Source organism: Perognathus longimembris, chromosome 14 (assembly GCF_023159225.1).
Source record: "Perognathus longimembris pacificus isolate PPM17 chromosome 14, ASM2315922v1, whole genome shotgun sequence".
NCBI lineage: Eukaryota > Metazoa > Chordata > Mammalia > Rodentia > Heteromyidae > Perognathus > Perognathus longimembris.
This window is the reverse complement of record NC_063174.1, coordinates 33,378,407-33,401,224: the sequence shown is the minus strand read 5'-3', so window position 1 is coordinate 33,401,224 and position 22,818 is coordinate 33,378,407. Positions and strand designations below refer to the sequence as shown.

The 22,818-nt window shown below is 42.4% G+C and overlaps 1 protein-coding gene across 4 annotated transcripts; it reads left to right on the top strand.

Moving 5' to 3' along the window:
* Positions 1-39: 39 nt before the first annotated feature.
* Zbtb25 (zinc finger and BTB domain containing 25) lies at positions 40-22,595 on the top strand. Of its 4 annotated transcripts, none has more exons than XM_048362071.1 (4): positions 40-210; positions 2,536-2,568; positions 18,662-18,841; positions 20,904-22,595. In XM_048362071.1, the coding sequence occupies exons 3-4, from the start codon at positions 18,669-18,671 to the stop codon at positions 22,039-22,041; spliced, it is 1,311 nt and encodes a 436-aa protein (XP_048218028.1). In that variant the 5' UTR covers positions 40-210; positions 2,536-2,568; positions 18,662-18,668; the 3' UTR covers positions 22,042-22,595. The 4 variants fall into 4 exon arrangements, with proteins under 4 accessions (XP_048218028.1, XP_048218026.1, XP_048218027.1 ...); XM_048362070.1 differs by lacking the exon at positions 40-210 and adding an exon at positions 321-1,178; XM_048362069.1 differs by lacking the exon at positions 2,536-2,568.
* The last annotated feature ends 223 nt before the right edge of the window (positions 22,596-22,818 follow it).

Sequence of the window (22,818 nt, the reverse complement as noted above, 5' to 3'; positions counted from 1 at the left end):
GCACGTACGCACGCACACCAGCTCCAGCGCCGCGGGTTCCTCGGCCAGCAGGCGCACGGTCACGTGGTTCCACCGCACGGCGGCCGGCGCGGGAAGCCGCGCGAGAGCGGGCCCCGGGGTGCGTGAGCGGCGCCTTTGCGTGCCGTGCGCGGCGCGGGAGCCCGCCCCTCCCGCACGGAGGAGCCGGCCCGCCGCCGCGGCGGAGTCTGGGTAAGCGTCCCGGCCCAGCCCCTGTGGGCTGCTCTGGGCTCAGTCCCTCCCGCCGCGAACTACCCGGGGCGGCGGCAGCAGCGGCCGCGGCAGCTGCTCGGGTCGCGGGACCGATGCAAGTAGCCGGGAGAAGGGTGTTTCTGGTCCGATTGAGATGTCAGTCAGGGCACAGGAGGAAAATGGCAACCGCGACAGAGCGCGGGGCGGAATGGTCGCCCAGAGCTGTCCTTCACTGCGGGCCGCCGGGCCTGACGCTGGCGGGGATGGCGCGCGGGGCCTCCGCGGAGGCACGGAGCCCTCTTGGCTGCGGGCCCGGTGCGACCTAGCACGGGAGAGGCCTCCCCGGGGCACCCGGGCCCGCGCGAACGGGCTGGGACCCGCGGGGACGTAGCGACCCCTGTCCCACCTCCCTCCTCCAGGGTGTGAGCTCCCAGTTTCCAGGAGAGGAGGCCTGCCCACCCACCCCAGCAGTTTTTTGTTTTATAATGTTTAGCTCCCATGCAAATCCAGTGTTTCATTTTAAAGCTTGAGCCATCTTATCATCGCCTTCCTAGCACTCATTATTTGAAGAAATCAAGCTGTTATCAGTTGCTTTGGCAACGCCAAGCAGAGTATCTGGAAACTGACCGCAGCTAACAGCCGCGTTTTATAAATTGACACTTATATTCCTCCTTAGCAAAGGGATCCAACTTGGCGTTCTTTCCTTTGAAGCTCAAGCCCTATTGGCAGGTCTGTTGATCCTCTCATAGTAGTTTGTCAACTTTAGAATCTCACCAAATTTTAGAGCTTTGGTAAAATCCAGTTCATCCTTTTCATTTACAGACCTGATGAGCGCTTTGTTGCTTAGTCAAGGTCTTCCCACTCAACAGCTGAATTTGAGGTCTGCAGTCACTTTTGTCATGGCATTCCCCACAGTACCAAGAATGAAATGCCAGTTTAACCTGCTCTGGGCAATGTATCCACAAGAGGTGATTACACTTGTCTTGAAAATTTCGCAAGTTCACTGAGAAATCGAGTTTGGCCAGTTGAGGTGGCCTGGTTTCTTGGATAGGCTGTGTGTAATGATTTTGGAACCCATTCTCCCATCCAGTTCCCTTCCCACACATCTCTTCAGTCCTGGTGTCTGTAAGAATCATAGACAGCTGGTTGTTTCTTTAGGTTAAGGCATCAGATTCTCTTTAGCAGTCTGGATGTGTTTGAGTTAAAGGTAAAGGAAGACTCCTTTATCCATTATGGAGTGCTGCTGATGTGGTAGACTTGAACTCAGTTCTGATGGCTAGAAATGCCATCTGGAAGTCTTAAACATCAGGGGATAGAGAGCAAGAAAACAGGAAGGGAATCCACAAGACCCACCCTACCTTTTAGCCCAGACCTACCCTAAATGTCTTTTGGGATATACTAAAGATGAATTCTTCTCTTTGGTTGACACTTACAAAGTACCTTCAGTGGGCCAACTTCCATTCCAGCTGCTTTCATAGGTGAATTTTAAAATCTTACTAAAAAGAGAAGGTGGGCTGGGAATGTGGCTTAGTGGTAGAGTGCTTGCCTAGCATGCATGAAGCCCTGGGTTCGATTCCTCAACACCACATAAACTGAAAAAGCCAGAATTGGCACTGTGGCTCAAGTGGTAGAGTGCTAGCCTTGAACAAAAGCTCAGGGGCAGTGCCCGGGCCCTGAATACAAGCTCCAGCACTAGCAAGAAAAAGGGAGAGAAAGAGATCTTGTCTCTGTTACAAATAAAGTTACGAGCCTGAGGAAATGAGGTCAGAGAGATTTACCTGACTGTGCTGATGTAATCATTTGCAGAGGAATTTAAGCCTAGATCACTTATCTTTCAAGTCTAGTCAGTGTGCTTTTGCGTATATTGAGCTCCCACTTCAAGCCGGGAAGGGAAGGAGAGAATCGCCTGTGGCTGATTTATTGGCGCCTGTGGTTGCCCAGAGAGGCCAACTAGGACTTTCAGCTGCCCTCTACGTTTAGAAAGTGGAGCTATGTGCTTCCACCCTATCTCCTGAGGGGAATGCTAAGGAGCCAGGCTGTCTAGCTGGGGAGGAGGGGCCCAAAGGCCTTGGCCATAAAATATCCTAGCCAGGGCAGTGCTGGGAAGTATTGCATAATGCCCTCCCTACTACTGAACCAAAGTGATTTATTCCATATAATCTGTAGGTAGTGTTTCACCAACTTGTCCATTTCAGTAATAATGGACAGAAAAGAGTTGGAGATTTCATATTGTATATTTTCCTGTTTTTAAAAAAAAAAGTGCAGATGCTCTGATCTTGCAAATGTAAAATGCTTTTACACCACTTCTACTTATTTTTTCCACAGAACATGCAAACTCTAGCCCTGTGAGAGGAAAAAGCAAGTTGCTAGTTACCAGCACAAGCAATGGTGTTAGATTGGGCCTTCTGATCTCTGTTTCATGGCATTTTCTAGTTGTGTGTCCTAAATATAAATTTTTTCCTTATCTGCAATATACAAATGGTGAAAATAATACATTACTACCATGAGCATTGAAAGATTGTATATAAGATATTTAGCACAAGGCTTCAGATATAGTATTACTCTTTGCAATATTTGATATTAAAAATAGTACTATTCTCCCTACAATAGGAAAGATACTGCTATTTGAACTTTTGAAAAAGATTGGAGGAAGAAGTGAAGAAATCAAAAGTTTGAGGAATATGACTTGATTTTATTTACACTTCTGTTTCTCCAACATACACTAGTCATGGGGCTTGAACTCAGGCCTGGGCCCTGTCCCTGAGCTTTTTTGCTCAAGGTTAGTGCTCTACCACTTTCAGCACCACTTCCAGTTTTCTGGTGGTTAATTGGAGATAAGATTCTCACAGACTTTCCTGCCCAGGCTGGTTTTGAACGGCAAACCTCAGATCTCAGCCTTCTGAGGTAGGATTACAGGCATGAGCCACCAATGCCCAGCCTATACTTTTTTTTTTTTTTTGAATGCCTGCCCTGGGACATAAACTCAAGGTCAAGGTACTGTCTATGAGCTTTTTGCTCAAGGCTGGTGCACTACCACTTGAGCCATACATAGCTCTTCTTCCACCTTTTCTGGTGATTTGTTGTTGTTGCTGTTGTTTTTGCCAGTCCTGAGGCTTGAACTCAGAGCTTGAGCACTGTCCCTGACCTTCTTTTGCTCAAGGCTAGCACTCTACCACTTGAGCCACAGCGCCACTCCTGGCCTTTTCTGTTTTATATGGTACTGAGGAATCGAATCCAGGACTTCATGCGTGTTAGGCAAGCATGCTACCACTAAGCTACATTCCCAGCCTTTCCTGGTGATTAATTGGAGATAAAAGTCTCACAGAAGCCTGTAATGCTAGCTACTCTGAAATCTAAGGGTCATGGTTCCAAGACAGTCCAGGCAGGAAAGTCCATGATACTCTTATCTCTAATTAACTACCAAAAAGCCATAAGTAGGACTGTGGCTCAAGTGGTAGAGTGCTAGCCTGAAGCAAAATAGTTGAGGGATGGTGCCCAGGCCTTGAGTTCAAACCCCAGAACCAGCCTCCGACCCCCCCCCCAAAAAAAAAAAAAAAAGTCTTAAGGACTCTCCTGCCAGGGCTGGCTTTAAATTCCAGTCCTCAGATCTGAGCCTCCTGAGTAGCCAAGATTATAGGTGTGAGCCACTGGCTCCTCTCCGCCTCCCCCCCACCTTTTGAAAAATATTTTTTCTAATTCAGAAGAAAAGTATTCATGGTGTCAAGTTTTTGAAATTATTCTAAGTCATTTCTTCCCTGGTTATAAACCATTTATACACAGATGTTTTAGTTCTTCTGAAAAATGTAGGCACTTTAAACAAAGGATTTCATTAGTCCACGTGGGTAATATATTCATGGAACTGTGATTCTCTGCCAAAGGAAGTATTGGTTGACTTACTCCCAGAAATAATTGCTCTTGCTCACTGTGGTTTAGGTCTACTAGCATTGAATACCTGATTTTTTCTGTCAGAAATACTTTTTTAAAAAAATATTAGCTAAGAAGAATCTTCTTCACAAGATTCTGTTGTGGCTTTTTTGTTGTTGTTTGTTTTTTGGGTTCTGTTTGTACTTTGCACTCTGTTACCATTTTTGTTGGCCTGGCTATGGCTTTCCACAGCAGGGTTAGAGATGGAGAAGGTTGTTGGTTGGTGTCTGCCAACAGACAGGAGGCCCAAACTAACATTTCCTTGTTATGTTACAAATTGCTAGAGCATAACTGCGCTTCTTGTATCCTCTACTTCTACTTCTCTAACATCTCCATATTTTCATAAGTATATGTCTAGGATTTAGGACGGATTCCACCTCAGATCATATTGATTTGGGGTTGCTTTATCTGTGAGGTGCGCCTGGACCGCGCTCCATGCAGATGCACTCCCACCTCATTGAGTCTCCACCCAGTTACCCAGTAACCAACCCCCAGACCTGAAGGCAGTTATCTCCCCCTTCCCTGAGGTCACATCCTAATCCACCTGGCCACACCCCCCATGCCCCTGCCCTAGATAAGGCAGGGCTGGATGGGGTTCACCCCTTCTCTCCCTTCTCTCTAACCATGCATCATCTTGGCCACAGGCCAGCGGTTCGGTAATAAACTTTTCTCTCCTGCCTGGATACCGTGTGGCGTTCTCCTTTACCAGCTACCTACTTAAAAAACCTAACAGTATCATTTTTAAATATTATGAAAATAAGTATAAAGGAGTATGAGACATTTTTCTTTTCCTTTTTTTTTTTTTATTTTTTTTTGCCAGTCCTAGGGCTTGAACTCAGGCCCTGGGCACTGCCCCTGGCTCTGTTTTTTTTTTTTGGTCAAGGCTACCATTCTACCACTTGAACCACAGCACTACTTCTGGCTTTTTCTATATATGTGGTGCTGAGGAATCGAACCCAGGGCTTCATGTATGTGAGATGAGCACTCTACCACTAGGCCGTAGTCCCAGCCCTTTTTCTTAAATTTTTTTTTAGCCAGATGCTGGTTGCTCATGCCTATAATCTTAGCTATTCAGGAAGCTGAGATCAAATACAAGGTTCAAAGCCAGCCCAGGCAGGAACATCCATGAGATTCCTATTCCAATGAACTTCAAAAGAGTTGGAAGTGGAGCTGTGGCTGCAGTGGCAGAGAGCTAGTCTTTTTTTTTGCCAGTCCTGGGGCTTGGACTCAGGGCCTGAGCACTGTCCCTGGCTTCTTTTTGCTCAAGGCTAAGAGAGCTAGTCTTGAAAAAAAAAAAAAAAAAAAGCAAGCAAGCTCAGGAACAATACTCAGTCCCTGAGTTCAAGCCCTAGAACTAGCACCCAAAAAAAGTATATATATGTATATGTGTGTGTGTGTGTGTGTGTGTGTATTTGTTGTTTGTTTCGTTTGCAGTACTAGGAATTGAATACACTTTAACTACTTATTTGGTAAGCACTCTTACCTCCTAGAAGCTCCTTTGTGTTGGTTTTTTTCCTTTCGTTTTCTCTAACTTTGAGGGGGAAAAAAGTCTGATAAGACTGTGTTCTCTTCTCCATCCCTATCTACCCAATTTAAGAGCACTTTTCTGTTTTGGGTTGTTGTTTTTTTTGGCCAGTCATGGGGCTTGACTATGGGCCTAGACGATGTTCCTGAGCTCTTTAGCTCAAGGCTAGCACTCTACCACTTGAGCCACAGCACCACTTCTGGTTTTCTGGTGGTAAATTGGAGCTAAGAGTCTCATGGACTTTCCTGCCCAGACTGGGTTTGAACTGCGATCCTCAGATCTCAGCCTTTTGAGTAGCTAGGATTATAGGCATCAGCCACCAACACCCAACTCCTCCTTCTCCTCCTCCTCCTCCTCTTCTTCTTTTTCTTCTTCTTCTTCTTCTTCTTCTTCTTCTTCTTCTTCTTCTTCTTCTTCTTCTTCTTCTTCTTCTTCCTTCTTCTTCTTCTTCTCTCTTCTTCTTCCTCTTCTTCTTCTTTTTTTTTTTTGTCCAAACTCAGGGCCTGAGCATTGTCCCTGGCTTCTCTTTGCTCAAGGCTAGCACTCTGCCACTTGAGCCACAGCGCCACTTCTGGCTGTTTTCTATATATGTGGTGCTGGGGAATTGAACCCAGGGCTTCATGTATATGAGACAAGCACTCTTGCCACTAAGCCATATTCCCAGCCTCCCCCCTTTTTTTTTAATTTTGGCAGAACTGAGGAATGAACTGGGGCCTCAGACTTGTAAGACACTTGAGCCATACCTCCAGTCCTACTTTTTGCTAGTTATTTTAGAGATGGAGTCCAAGGACTTGAGACTGGCTTTAAACCACAATCCTTTGGATCTGAGCCTCTTTAGTAGCTAGGATTGCAATAATGAGGCATTGGAGCTGGCCCCCAAGTGCTACTTTAGTTTCTTAATAAGTTATAGTTGCTAATACTTTGAACACTTTTTGTGATAAAATTATTTCTTTGTAAATACAGGAATAAATTATTCTGTCCAAACACCACCACCATACATACCCTGTAGTGGGGATTTAGCCTGGGAACTCTTGGATGCTAGGCAATACTTGACCCATCTCCTCTCCCCCCCCCCCGCCAAGCCCCCCCTGCAAGACTGTTGCACTACTTCAGTACTGCTGCAATCTAGAACACCCCCCCCCAAGACTGTTGCACTACTTCAGTACTGCTGCAACCTAGAAAGTAAATAAGTTTTGTAGTCTCTTAAATATCAGTGTAATTTTAGAGTGTGAAATAGTCTCTTGGGTTTCCTTGGTTCTCTGTTCCTTTTTTTTTTTTTTTTTTTTTTTTTTGGCCAGTCCTGGGGCTTGGACTCAGGGCCTGAGCACTGTCCCTGGCTTCTTTTTGCTCAAGGCTAGCACTCTGCCACTTGAGCCACAGCGCCACTTCTGGCCATTTTCTGTATATGTGGTGCTGGGGAATAGAACCCAGGGCCTCATGTATATGAGGCAAGCACTCTTGCCACTAGGCCATATCCCTAGCCCGGTTCTCTGTTCCTTGAAGGTAGTGTTTCTTAACTAAGACATTTTAGAATTTCCTGAGGAGCTTTTGTTCGTTTTTGTACTGGTCCTGGGGTTTGAACTCAGGACCCAGGCACTGCCCCTGAGCTGCTTTTTTTTTTTTTTTTCTTAAGGCTAACATCCTACCACTTGAGCCACAGCTCCATTTTCAGCTTTTTTTTTTTTTTTTGCCAGTCCCAGGGCTTGAATTCAGGGCCTGAACACACTGTCCCTGGCTTCTTTTGCTCAAGGCTAGCACTCCAGCTCTTGAGCCACAGCGCCACTTCTAGTTCCAGCTTTTTCTATACATGTGGTGCTGAAGAATCGAACCCAGGGCTTCATGTATATGAGGCGAGCACTTTACCACTAGGCCATATTCTTAGCCCCCAGCTTTTTTGGTAGTTAATCAGAGAAGAATTTCACAGGGTTTTTATTGTGGGCTGACTTCCAACTGCAGTCATCAGATCTCAGCCTCCTGAGTAATCAGATGTAAGCTACTGCTACCCAGCCCTGGGGAGCTTTTTTAAAAAGACCTGAGCCTGACCCCCAGCAATGAGCAATGTGTTTGGGTTAATCTGGGGTAGTACTCACCAGTGCAGATCTACAATGTAGTCCCTGATATAAACCACTATTTCAGGATGAAATGATTTCTGTAAACATTCTTCCATTTTCTAAATAACTATCACACTTATACATCTGAAAGTAAAATGTTAAAATTGGTTGGGTGCTAGTGGCTCACATCTGTAATCCTAGCTATTCCTGAGGCTGAGGATCACAGTTCAAAGCCAGCCCAGGCAGGAAAGTCCATGAAAATCTCCAATTAACCACCAGAAAACCAGAAGTGCCCTGCGGCCCAAGGCGGTAGAGTACTAGCGTTGAGCAAAAACTCAGTGCCCAGGCCCCAAGTTCAAGCCCCACAACCAACAAAAGAAAAGTTGTGTCTTTCATAATGTAGCACTTTGAATAGTTTTTATTTTATAGCTATAGTAAGTCAGAAATCCTGTAATATTTCTCTGACAACTTTCTTAATCATCAAATCTCAGTGATGCTTACAAAGAAATAAGAGTGCTTTTCCTAGAAAGGAGATATATTAATCCCTGTATTTTTGCTTTTTTAAATTTTTTTAAGGATTGTTAATATCCTGAAAGAATGAAGAGCAGTGTGATCCAGAGCATTATTCTGGCTACTTAGATCTCAGAGTACAGTCCAATGCAATGGATTTTTCTATACAAAACCAATGCTATTATCAAGCAAACAACTAATTAAACATAAAGACTATAAGTATAACCTTTTGTCATCTTACTTAGTTTGAACTAATCAAGTTACTAACTAAACTTTTGAAATAAGGTTTGAAACTTTTGAAGTAAGTTTTTTGTTGTCTTTTAAATACTAGTACTAAGCCTGTAGTTATTAATGTCACTTTGATGACAGGTAAGTTTTTTAGAATAAGCTTTGTTTCTTGTAAGTTTTCCTGCAGTCTTTTTCCTTTTTTTTTTTTTTTTTTTGCCAGTCTTGGGCTTTGAACTCAGGGCCTGAGCACTGTCCCTGGCTTCTTTTTGCTTAAGGCTAGCACTCTGCCACTTGAGTCACAGCGCCACTTCTGGCCGTTTTCTATATATGTGGTGCTGGGGAATCAAACCCAGGGCTTCATGTATATGAGGCAAGCGCTCTTGCTACTAGGCCATATTCTTAGCCCCCTGTAGTCTTTCTCATATCTTAAAATTTCCACCAAAAAAATCTTAAATGGAATTTTTAAGATCTTTCTATATGTATGGGAAACTTTGGGTATTCCACATAGCACAAAAAGTAAAATGAATGGTCAAATGATAGCAAAGGTTATAAAAAAAAAAAAAAAAGCAACCTAGCTAGGGCTAGAGTTTTCAGTAATAGAGTACATGCACAGAGTTTGAATTAATCCCCAGCAGAAAGAAAGAAGAGGAAGGAAAAGGAGAGGAAGAAAAAGCTTAGTAATCATTTGCAAAATAGGTTTAGTAGAAAATATCCTAAGCTAGGCATTAGTGGCACATGCCTATAATCCTAACTACTCAGCAGACTGAGACCTAGAGTGTCCAGATTCAAAGCCTCTTGGTTTTCAACTACAGCAGAGAAGTTCAAGAGATTCCATTTCTAATTAACCAACAAAAAGCCATGTTTGAAACATGGCTCAAGTAATAGAGTGCCATTTGAGCAAGCAAGCAAGCCAAGTGAGAATATGAGACTTTGAAATCAAGTCCTGGTACAAAAAAAGAAAAGTCTATAATCACTTTGTAGTAGATTGAAACTGTTGGCTGAGATTAAAATATGGTTACATTGTCTTAAAATGGCAAAAGGTCTTTTTTTGTTTTTGTTGAGCCATTACTGGAAGTTGAACTTGGCCTGGGAGTTATTTCTTAATTTTTTCTCTAGGACTGGTGTGCTACCACTTGAGCCACACTACCATTTCTGGCTTGTTGGTTAATTAGAGACAAGAGTCTCAGGCTGGGAATATGGCCTAGTGGTAAAGTGCTCTCCTCATATACATGAAGCCCTGGGTTCGATTCCTCAGCACCACATAAACAGAAAAAGCTGGAAGTGGTGCCGTGGCTCAAGTGCTAGCCTTGAGCAAAGAGAAGCCAAGGACAGTACTTAGGCCCTGAGTTCAAGCCCTAGGACTGGCAAAAAAAAGAAAAAAAAAAAGCAAGAAATAAGAGTCTCATGGACTTTCCTGCCCAGGCTGGCTGTTCATAATCCAGATACCAGAGTCTTGAATAGCTAGAATTACAGGTGTGAGCAGCTGGTGCCTAACTAGGCCCTTTTGTAAATCCAACTTCTCAGTATACTTAGCCTATAATCCCAGCTACTCAGCTCTTCATAATCTTTGTTTTTTTAATAATGCTTAGTATCAAACCCAGGACCTTGCTCATGCTAGGCAAGTACTCTACTACTGAGTTACCTCCCATCTACCAGGCAATACCTTTTACTACAATGTGAATGGATCTTGAGACTAAAAATTTTTAGGACATCTCATAAAGAATGATAGCTGATGAATTCTTTTTTTTTTTTTTTTTTTTTTTTTGGCCAGTCCTGGGGCTTGGACTCAGGGCCTGAGCACTGTCCCTGGCTTCTTTTTGCTCAAGGCTAGCACTCTGCCACTTGAGCCACAGCGCCACTTCTGGCTGTTTTCTGTATATGTGGTGCTGGGGAATTGAACCCAGGGCTTCATGTATACGAGGCAAGCACTCTTGCCACTAGGCCATATACCCAGCCCTGATTAATTCTTATTGAAGTAGTTCCATAGACTAAAATGATAAACTTGAAGAAAAGATGTAAAAAATGAGTACATGAGCTAGGTGCTGGTGGCTCATGCCTGTAATCCTACCTACTCAGGAAACTGAGATTTGAGGATCTTGGTTCAAAGCTAGTCCTTGCAGGAACGTCTGTGAGTCTCTCCAGTTAACCACCAAAAAGCCAGAAGTGAAGCAGTGCCTTAAGTGGTAGATTAACTATGAGCAAAAAAGCTCAGTCCCTGACTTCAAGCTCCAGGACTGGCTAGCCATAGATATTCCATTTCTATGGTGTTTAGTCTGAGGGAAAGTCCCAGTTGGTAACATGGAATGGCTAAAATAGAGCTAACAGCCTTTTGCTTGAAAAGGGGCCAGAATTCAGAATATCAGGTAAGAAGTGAATGGGACATCCTATATGTATACTGTAGAGCCGTGTCTAAACAGCACTTCTAAGGCTAAGAAAGCTGAACAGAGATGCCAGCTGCTGCCCCACATGGAGGGCACATAATGAGGTGTAAATCCAGCCTGAGTTAGTTAACAACGATGAAAATATCACTCTTTGGAGGAATCTTACAGAATCCACAGTCCATAATCACAGTTTTTAGGATTTAATCAAAAATGACTAGACATGACTAAAAAAAAAATCACCTAATCAAAAGAGAATATTGCCAGGGTAACCAAAAGATTAACACAAGATTTAAAACAGGTATTATGGCAATGAACAAGAAGAAAAAGCAAAGAAATATGAATAGGAAATTGTAACAGAGAAGTAAAATCTCAGAAAGGAAATGAAAATTTTAGACCTGAAATTAGAATATCAAAAAGCATAAAGTATCACTGTAGTTAGTTATTGGTTATGGTCAGTTATAAATGACAAAGAGTCTATGAATTTGAGGCTAGGTCAATAGAAATTAATCTGAAATTTTTATGAAATATCAATGCTCTATGTGGGTATCAAGGTTGTTATTCCAGGTTTCCTTCAAGTCCTAGACTTCCTGTTACATGCTCTTCTCACCCTAGTCCTTTTCTTTTGTCAGGAACAGATCCTTCTTTTTTCCACAGATAACTATTGCACTGCACCTCCTCACTGTGGCTCTTAGACTGCTTCCACTAACCTACAAGTCTTCCTTAGACCTGCAACTTCTTCAACATCCTGTCCTATCTAAGCCTATCTGTTTTCTAAAGTCCTCTTAAGTCAAATAGTTTGTCTTTGCTGCTTTCCTGAAAGTGTCAGAGGCTACAAGTTATCCCTGTCCTCACACTTAAAGGTGTTTCTAGTGGGCCTCACCCACATTTTTCTTTAGATTTTTGTATCTTTGCCACCTCTGAAATTCTTGCCTTTTCTTCACTTCCTTTGCCTTCCCTTAGTCACAGTGGTTTCTTATTTCTCCTTCTGTTTTACTGTATCTTTTCTATGTTTTCCAAAGGTTTATATTTCAATTCTCTCTTTTTTTTTTTTCCAGTCCTGGAGCTTAAACTCGGGGTCTGGGTGCTGTCCCTGAGCCTCTTTATGCTCACGGCTAGTAGTGCTCTACCAATTGAGCCACAGTGCCACTTCTAGCTTTTTGGTGGTTAAGTAGAAAGTCTCACAGACTTTCTGCCATGGCTAGCTTTGAACTGCAATCTTCAGATCTCAGCCTCCTCAGTAGCTAGGATTAGAGGCATGAGCCATGAGCCCTTAGCTTCAGGGTTTTTTTTTCTCTCTCTTTTAATTTCATTGTGTGTTATAGTCCTGTCTGCATTTGAAGACACCAGGCTTGTCATTTCAGAGGCCTTCTCTCTAGTTTTTCTCACATGAGCTTTGTCTCTACTCAGCACCAGATATTTCTACTTCCATGTCCTGGAGTAGACACTTTGAACTCACTCTATCCAAAATGAAACCTTTATTAAAGTCAGTTTCTATGTTTCAGCTCTGGTAGGACCTTGCCTTATCAACACCTCTAAAGTGGCAGCTACTCTGCAAATATGTTCTGAAGAAATGAATGAATTCTCCCATTTACCAGTTGATACCTGCCTTCAACGCAGTCTCTGGCTGACCACATCTAGTCTGTTGTCAAGTATTAGCCCATGTCTGGTGTACCTCCTGTATCGTGTATTCCTTCATCCCTAAATGCTATCACTTGGCTATTGCAGTAGGCTCCTAACCATTCCTTTTTTGGCTTCAAGGTCCTCAGTGGACCTTTCTTTGCTTTTAGCTTGTGCTGTACACTAGAACTATACCCTTAGTCTGATTCTTTGCCTGGTTAATTGGAGATAGAGTCATGCAGATTTTTCTCCCCCTAGCTGACTTTGAACTTTGACTCTCTAGGTCCCAGCCTCCCTAGTAGCTAGAATTATAGGCAAGAGCCACCAGTGCCTAACCTTCTCTGACATGTTCTAACCATTCTTTTTACATACTTCACCAGTCTTTTTTTATGTGTTGCCACTAGAGCAATATCAATTCATAGGCTTTTGGATGGTAACACACTGACTACAACTAATATGGGCTCCACTGTTTCTAAGTTATTATATGCATCATCTGATTAAACTTAAAATACCTTAGGGTAGATACTGGCACTACCCATGTTTTGTAAGTGAAACTGGTTCAGACGGTATAGTGAGTGTCCTGCTTGGATCACAGAGCCAGTGAGTTAGCTGCATAGCTGGAAATTTTAAGCTCAGATTTCAAGGTCCGAGGTTTCACTACTATGCTTTTCACCTTTGTACAGAATAAGTAACTGATGCTGTTTTTATGCAAACATCTGCTGTTCTCATTACAAACATAACTACATTTCAGTCTTCATTAAGTATCCCCTTGAGCTGAAGCTATCTTTTGTTTACTGTTTTTTCTATGCCACACTGAATTCTTCTGTTACCTAAATAATCAAACCCCTCCCATTCATTTTATTTATTTTTGTCTGTTCAAGTAAGACTAGTTTGAATGTCTTATTCTCCTACTGGGTTATCTTATCTCCCCTTCTTCACATGTTATATGAACTGCTCTGAAGGGTGGCAGAGAACACTTGTATTTTAAACTGATTATTGTTTCATTTTCCTTAATAAGTTTTATCTCCCTTGTTACCTGTAATCTTCTTGACTTTAGCATCGGTGTCATTTTTTTCCTTTCTACAAGTCTTATACAGTGTTATGTATTCAAATATTTTTGTTACATTTGTTTTTCAGGAGTGTTTGTTGAGTAAATTTAAAAAGAAAAGAAAAGACAAGTAACTGCTAGGCTCAGATCTGAGGAGCTCGGTTCCAAATCAGTCTGGGCAGAAAAATCCATGACATTTATCTTATCTTCAATTAACTACCAAAAAGCTGGAAGTAAAGATGTGACTCAAGTGGTAGAGTGCCAGCCTTTAGTGACAAAGCCAAGCCAGCATTCAAGTTCAGTCCTCAGTACCAGCACACACACAAAAAGTAACTGTGTCAGGCACCGGTGGCTCACGCCTATAATCCTTACTACTCAGGTGGCTGAAATCTGAGGATCAAGGTTCAAAGCCATCCCAGGCAGGAAAATCCATGAGATACTTATCTTCAATTAACCACAAAAAGTCAGAGTGTCACTCATGAAGTGCTTATCTCCAATTACCCACAAAAAGTGGAGCTGTGACTCAAGTGGTAGAGCAATAGCCTTGAGCACAAAAGTTCAGAGACAGTACCTAGTACAGAGTTCAAGCCCCAGGACTGACCAAAAAACAAGAAAGTAATTTATCCTCACACCATTAACTACAAGATTTTTGTTTGGTGGCACTTTTCCCCATATTATTCTATGCTTCATTATACCAACTCACAATTTGTACAGAAGAACTGGTGAATGTGTTTATGATATATTGTTGTTTGTTTTTAAGCATTTGTAAAGCTGAGTTAAAATACTTCAATTTGAGAGTTAAGGCTATAACTCAATGGTAGACTGTTTAGTATGCTTTGAGGCCTTAGGTTCAGTTCTCAGTACCATATAAACATACTTCATTTTGAGCCATGTCACTAAAGAAATGCTTGTCTGGTGCCAATGGCTCATGTCTGTAATCCTGGCTATTCAGGAGGCCAAGATCTCAGGATTGCAGTTCAAAGCCAGCCTGGGCAGGAACTTCTGTGAGTCTTTTTTTTTTTTTTTTTTTTTTTTGCCAGTCCTGGGCCTTGGACTCAGGGCCTGAGCACTGTCCCTGGCTTCTTTTTGCTCAAGGCTAGCACTCTGCCACTTGAGCCACAGTGCCACTTCTGGCCATTTTCTGTATATGTGGTGCTGGGGAATTGAACCCAGGGCTTCATGTATATGAGGCAAGCACTCTAGCCACTAGGCCATATTCCCAGCCCATCTGTGAGACTCTTATCTCCAGAAAACTGGAAGTGGCACTGTGACTCAAAGTGGTAGTGTTAGCAAAAAAGCTCAAAGACAGCACCCAGGCCCTGAGTTCAAGCCTCATGATCAACAACAACAACAAAAAAAAAAGAATCTGGTTTCTGAGGATTATAGTTCAAAGCCAGCCCAGGCAGACAAATCGACAAATTTGGGAGATTCTACCACTAACTGCAAAGAGCCAAAATGGAGGTGTAGCTGAAGAGGAAGAGCACCAACTTGAGAGACGCGTGTGTGTGTGTGTGTGTGTGTGTGTGTGTGTGTGTGTGTGTGTGTGTGAGAGAGAGAGAGAGAGAGAGAGAGAGTTTCAGGAGGAATGGGGACAACATTTTGTTTGAATAAAATGCAATATTTTAATAAAAGTTAAAATATTGCCGGGCACCAGTCGCTGACGCTTGTAATCGTAGCTACTCAGGAGGGGAGACTGGAGGATCACTGTTCAAAGCCAGCCTGGACAGGAAAGTCCATGAGACTCTTATCTCCAATAAACTACTCCGAAAAATCTGGAAATGGCACTGTGGCTTAAAGTGGTAGAGCAGTAGCCTTGAGCACAGAGACACTCAGGGACAGAGCCCAGATTTCAAGCCCCAGACCAGCAAATAAAAAACAAGAACTATTGTACCTTGTTGAGAGATATATACAAGTAAACAGTAAGAATGCTATGGTATAATGTGTGAGAATCAAACACCAAATTCAGCATGGTGGCTACCTTTGAAGGTACTGCAGATCAGGGAATAAAATAAAGGAAAAATGCTAAGGAGTAACCACCAAGTTCGTAATGTTTGTGTTCTGCTCAAGTAGTGGTATTTGGGGATTTTTCATTGTTCTCAGTATTTCTAATTTTTTTGTGCCAGTATTTATAGGACTTGAACTCAGAGTGACTTGGCTTTACCTTTAGTTTTTCCTGTTCAAGTCTAGTACTCTACTACTTGAGCCCACAGCTCTACTACTTCTTTCTGGTAGCTAATTGGAGTTAAAGAGTCTCACTGACTTTCCTGGTCAGTCTAGCTTTGATCTGCAATCCTTAGATCTCAGCCTTCTGATTAGTTAAGACTATAAATGTGAGCCACAAATATCAAGCCTGTTTTATTTCAAGTTCTAACAGTGTTATTCCCTACCTACCTGTGACCTATTCCTTAGCTTCCTTCCCAGAAGTGAACATTTTACTGGTTTCTATGAACCTTCTAGAGATATATACTTAAATAGGAATATATTTATTTATAAATTCTCCCACTTTTAAAGCAAGGTCATGCTGGGGATTTGGCTCAGCGGAAGAGTGCCTGCCTGGGGGAGCACAAGGCCCCAAGCTCAGTCCTCAGCTCTGGGGGGGAAAAAAAAAACAAACAACAACTATAAAAGCAAGGTCATCAAAATGTGGAACACATAGAATTTTACTCATCTATCAGAAAAAAAATAACATGTCATTTGCAGGGAAATGGATGGACCTAGAAAAAATTAAATGAAATAAGTCAGGTTCTGAGAAACAAAACAGCACATTTTCTCTCATGTGTGGAATACAAACACGCATGATAACATATATGTCATCATAGGCATATATACACAAATTGACTGAAACATGTTCTACTTAAGGTAGGAATCCAATGATGTAACTGCTCAGTTAAACTAATGAACTGTGTAACACAATACCAGAAGTTGAAACATGTTCTGGGAGCTAAGAGGAAGAATATGAATGGAGGGAGAAAGGGTGAACAAATGCAGTCATTATCATGTAAAAATTGAACCATGGTGAAGGTGTGGATGGGATAAGGAGAGATGGGAGAGAATGAGGAAGGGAGTAACATTGATCAAGATGCATTATGGTCATATCTTGGCTCCTGAAATTGAAACTCCTTTGTACAACTATTTAATAAGAATAGATAAATGTAAATAAAATAACCAGCCTGTTGCTTATCAGCAACCTGTAATCCTGTAATCCTAACTACTCGCGAAACTGAGATCTGAAGTTCTCAGTTCAAAGCCAGCCCAGGCATAAAAGCACATGAGACTCTTAACTCCAATTAACCACCAAAAACCCCAAAGTGGAGGTGTAGTTCAGGTGGCAGAGTGCCAGCCTTGAGCAAAATAGCTAAAGAACAGCACTCAGGCCCTGAGTTCAAGCCCCAGTACCAACACTAAATATTCCTTTTATATAGAGTATTCCCTGTATAATTTTACACTATGCTTTTTACTTGATAATATATCTTAAATATGTAGTTTAATAAAAATATATTCTACTTTTTCAGTAAAACTACTGTCTTTACTGGTAATACTCTGGGCTTTGCTAGTGAGCATGCATATTGGTTTTGTTGTGTCACATTTGTTTAACTGAGAGCTTCACAAGGAGTGTTTTTGTAGGTAACCTTATGCTCTCTATGCCATTGCGAACTGGAAGCACCAAAGAGGAAGCAAGTTTGGCCTCTTCCACTTAATCAGCAGAAAGCAAATTACTTATAACTGTCCATTCAGCTCCTGTAAGAGAGCTGTAAGAGACATTTAGTATTCCCTTTCTTGTTGTTTGTGGAATTAAATGAGTGAGCCGGGGGCGGGTGGGGGGGGGGGCATGGACCAAGTGGTAGAGTATTTGCTTAGCAAATGGGGGTGGGAGGAAGCTGAGTTTAAAAACTAAGCGAAAAGTTTTATTAAATGTTAGTTACTTTTATTATACCATTGCTAATCTGTCTGCTGCACATGCTTCTGTCTCCAGACATCGAACCCTACCCTGTGCCATGCTTAGACTTTGATCTGTCTGGCTAATTGAGAAACCTCATTCCCTTTGTAAAGCTTCACCCCTCCAAGGGCTCTTCTCCCAACCATCCAGGGTTCTCTGTAACTAGGGTAATAGAGGTGGTACAGTGCGGCCTCTCACCTGCCTGGAATGCCTGAATACCCTTGCTGTTCACAACAGGCCTCTTGGCCAGAATCCTTCTGCAAGATTCCTCCCTGTCCTCCCCTATATGCCTCCTCTTCTTTTCTTTCAGAAACCTGTATGCTTATAGGTGAGTTGAAATTAGGGTTTAGGTTCTTCCTATGGGGTTCCTAAGCCTTATATATTAAGAGTTCCGAACTTACTGTAATACGTTCCCACAAACACTTGATAATAGTTGGGAAGTCTGTCCTCCAGGCAACAGGATTCCCTAAGACCAGTGGCAGCTCTAGCCCAGCAGGACTCACACTTACATGTAGCTAACATTTCAATCACAGTTTCCATTACAACATGATTTCCATCAGAGTTATCTCATTTGACTCTCAGGCAGGGATCATCATCTCATTTTCATTTTTAAACTACAAAACATTATTAAAAGCCTGGTCCTGGACTGGGGGCTGTAACTCAGTGGTAGAATGCTTGCCTGGTGTGTACAAAGCTCTGGGTTTGATCCCAACAAAGAAGGAGAAGGAAGAAGAGGAGGAGGAAGGAAAAGAAAAAGAAACATTATTATGTAGATTAAAAAAAAAGAAATAGGGGCTGGGGATATAGCCTAGTGGTAGAGTGCTTGCCCTGGGTTCAATTCCCCAGCACCACATATACAGAAATCAGCCAGAAGTGGCGCTGTGGCTCAAGCGGCAGAGTGCTAGCCTTGAGCAAAAAGAAGCCAGGGACAGTGCTCAGGCCCTGAGTCCAAGGCCCAGGACTGGCCAAAAAAAAAAAGAAATATCTTCTTACTATGCTGAAGCAGTCCGTAATTTACTGCTTAGCAGTTTGTATCAGTTGTCATAAGGGGAAAAACATAATGTTAGCTAGGTTTGAGGTAAATTAACCATATTGAAATTATTGAATAATTTCATTTAAGTTTGGGTCTACTTATTTATGATGCTTAGGTATCCTTGGTTTATATGAATTTTATATAAAATATGCATACATATCCAAACATACATATGTTTATGTTGCTCTTTTTCTCAGAGTCACAATGGATACTACAAGCCATAGCCTTGTCCTTCTGCAGCAGTTGAACATGCAGCGAGAATTTGGTTTTCTATGTGATTGCACAGTTGCTATTGGAGATGTGTACTTCAAAGCCCACAGAGCTGTGCTCGCTGCTTTTTCTAACTATTTTAAGATGATATTTATTCACCAAACAAGGTAAGGATATATTTTTGTAGGTAAGATTTTTTTTAATTTTGCAATATGTGTGTGTGTGTACACATGTGCATATATTTTTATACTTCTTGAATCACACTCCCAGTCTTTTTCCTCTTTTTTTCCACTGCTCCTGGGGCTTGTACTTCTGGCCTACATGCTGTCTCTAAGCTCTTGTGCTCAAGGCTAGCAGTCTACCACTTGAGTCACAGATCTATTTCTGGCTTTTTGGGGTAATTAATTGGAGATGAGTCTCATGGACTTTCCTGGCCAGTCTGGCTTTGAACCTCAGTTCTCACATCTTAGCCTCCGAAGTAGCTAAGATTACAGGTATGAGCTACCAGCACGCAGATCCTTCATAATTTTTTGAATAGGGTCTCACATGTATGCCCTAGCTAGTCTGGACTACAATTCATCTATTTACACTTCTCATGTAGCTAGGATGACAGGCACATGCTACTGTATCCAGGATCTTTTATTTATGCCTAGGCTGGCCTGGAACCACAATCCTTTCATCTCCATTTCCAAAGTAGTTAGGATTACAGCACATACACACCCCACTTCAGCCACCACCACCCCCTTTTTGGTGCCAGTACTGGAGTTTGAACACAAAGGCCTGGAATTTCTTGCTCAAGGCTGACAATCTACCAGTTGAGCCATATCCGGCTTTTTACACAGTCTTTTCTGTCCAGGCTAGCTTTGAACCATGATCCTCAGATCTCAGCTGCCTGATTGCAAGTATGAGCCACCACCACCTGAATCAACCATTTTTAACAATAAAATTAAATGGCAGTAATTACATTCACACTTTTGAGAAACTCTGTATCCATTAAGCAGGGCTCTCCCTGAGTAACCTATAATCTAATTCCTATCTCTTAGAATTTCTGTATTCTAGATAGTTCACATAAGTAGAATCTTTTTTGTTGTTGTTCTTGATCATGATGGGGCTTGGACTTGGGGCCTAGGTGCTGTCCCTGAGCTTTTTTGCTCAAGGCTAGTGCCCTACCACTTTGAGAAACAACTCCACTTCTGATTTCCTGGTGGTTGGTTAGAGATAAGATAAGAGTCTCATGGACTTTCCTTCCCAGGCTGGCTCTGAACCCTGATGCTCAGATCTCAGCCTCCTGAGTAGCTAAGATTATAGGCATGCGCCACCAGCACCAACAGAACTTCATTCTTGTTGGTGGCTGAATAATAGTCTATTGTATATATAAGCCACATTTAGTTTACCCATTCATCTTTTGATGGAATTTAGATTGTTTCCACCTGTTGGCTATAGTAATAATACTTCATTGAACACTGGCATCTGTTGGAGTCCCTGTGATCAATTCTTTTAATTATGTACTTAATAGATTGTTAAGGGGCTGGGGATATGGCCTAGTGGCAAGAGCGCTTGCCTCGTATACTTGAAGCCCTGGGTTCGATTCCCCAGTACCACATATACAGAAAATGGCCAGAAGTGGCGCTGTGACTCAAGTGGCAGAGTGCTAGCCTTGAGCAAAAAGAAGCCAGGGACAGTGCTCAGGCCCTGAGTCCAAGGCCCAGGACTGGCAAAAAAAAAAAAAAATAGATTGTTAAATTCTTTAAGAACAGGGCACCATTTTTTTTTCTTTTTGCCAGTCCTGGGGCTTGAACTCAGGGCCTGAGCACTGTCCCTGGCTTCTTTTTGCTCAAGGCTGGCACTGTGCCACTTGAGCCAAAGCGCCACTTCCGGCTTTTTCTATATATATGTGGTACTAAGGAATCGAACCCAGAACTTCATGTATATGAGGTGAGCACTTTACCACTAGGCCATATTCCCAGCCCGGGCATCTATTTTTATCATAATTTTTCAGCACCAGTTACCTAGTATAGAGCATATGCCTTATTGGAACCTGAGTTTCTTTCTGTAGGCAGTGAATTGAATAAATACATGAAGGCTTTTTGGTAGACCACAAAATGAAATGAAACAGTATGCTTTTGTTATCGTGTTCCAAGAAATTGCTTTTACTTAATATTCTGCTGTTAACTAAAAGGCCAATCGGTTGTGATTTATATTGTGTGGGTCTGTTTTTGTTTTTAACAGTGAATGCATAAAAATACAACCAACTGACATCCAACCTGACATATTCAGCTATTTGTTACATATTATGTACACGGGGAAAGGGCCAAAACAGATTGTGGATCATAGTCGTTTGGAAGAAGGGATTCGATTTCTTCACGCAGACTACCTTTCTCATATTGCAACTGAAATGAATCAAGTGTTCTCACCAGAGACTGTGCAGTCTTCAAATCTGTATGGCATTCAGATCTCAACAACCCATAAAACAGCTGTCAAACAAGGGCTGGAGGTCAAAGACACTCCTCCTGCCAGCAACAGTGGAAACAGAGGTTCTGTCCAGGGTGACCACCCCCAGCTGCAGCTCTCTCTTGCTATTGGGCTGGATGATGGTACTGCAGACCAGCAGAGGACCCATCCTTCCACGCAGGCCTTGGAGGAGCCCCAGAAGCCCCCAGTGTCAATCAAGCAGGAGAGGTGTGACCCAGAGTCTCTGATCTCCCAGGGCCGCCCCTCCCCCTCACCAGAGGTAACAGGCCCTTCTTTTACAGAAAATGGTATCAAAGTGCACGTATGTCATTACTGTGGGGAGCGTTTTGAGTCCCGTAATAACCTTAGACAACATCTCCATACCCACGTGTCTGGATCACTCCCATTCGGTGTTCCTGCTTCCATTTTGGAAAGTAATGACCTTGGTGAAGTCCATCCACTTAATGAAAACAGTGAGGCTCTAGAATGCCGCAGGCTCAGCTCCTTCATTGTCAAGGAGAATGAACATCAGCCTGATCACTCAAATCGAGGTACTGCAGAGCCTTTGCAGATCAGTCAGGTGTCTTTGATCTCCAAGGACACAGAGCCAGTAGAGTTGAACTGTAATTTTTCCTTTTCAAGGAAAAGAAAAATCAGCTGTACCATCTGTGGTCATAAATTTCTTCGAAAGAGTCAGTTACTAGAACACATGTATATACACAAAGGTAAATCTTACCGTTACAACCGATGCCAAAGGTTGGGTAACACATTGGCTCAGAGATTTCAACCATATTGGGACAACTGGTCTGATGTCCCCCTGAAAAGTGCTCGCTTGTCACAGGAACATTTAGATTTGCCTTGTGCCTTAGAGTCAGAACTCACACAAGAAAATGTGGACACTATCCTAGTTGAGTAGCAGCTTCATAATTTTTATACCAAGGCATTTTTTTATTCATAAATTATTTTCTTCAAATTCTGTTGACTTTTAAGAACAATGTATCCATGGTTTTAAGTATTAGTCTATGGATATTAAATTAACTTTCAGTTAGTCTAGTCTTACAAACTTCTTACAATTAAATCATATGTTAGAAATCAGAAGTTCTAGCTGGGCCTAATGACTGAAGCCTTACTTAATCCTAACAGTTTGGGAGGTAGAGATTGGGGGATGGTGGTTCATTGCCAGTCTGGGCATATTTCTCATTTCAATCAATAGTTGGCTGCCGTGACACCACAGAACACACCTGTCATCCCAGCATCAAAAGAAAGTACAAATAAGAAGATCACAGTCCAGGCATAAAGGGATCCTATCTTGAAAAGGGGCTGATGGAATGACCAAAAAAAAAAAAAAATCAGAAGTAATAGAAATATGGAAACTTGAGAGTAATTAAATTTATAGAATCTCTAAACTTTGCCACATTGCAGAATCAGTCATATAAATTTGAATCTGATGAAATATATGAAAAAACTTTTAGACAGGGGCTGGGGATATGGCCTAGTGGCAAGAGAGCTTGCCTCATATACATGAGGCCCTGGGTTCGATTCCCCAGCACCACATATACAGAAAATGGCCAGAAGTAGTGCTGAGGCTCAAGTGGCAGAGTGCTAGCCTTGAGCAAAAAGAAACCAGGGACAGTGCTCAGGCCCTGAGTCCAAGGCCCAGGACTGGCCAAAAAAAAAAAACACTTTTAGACAG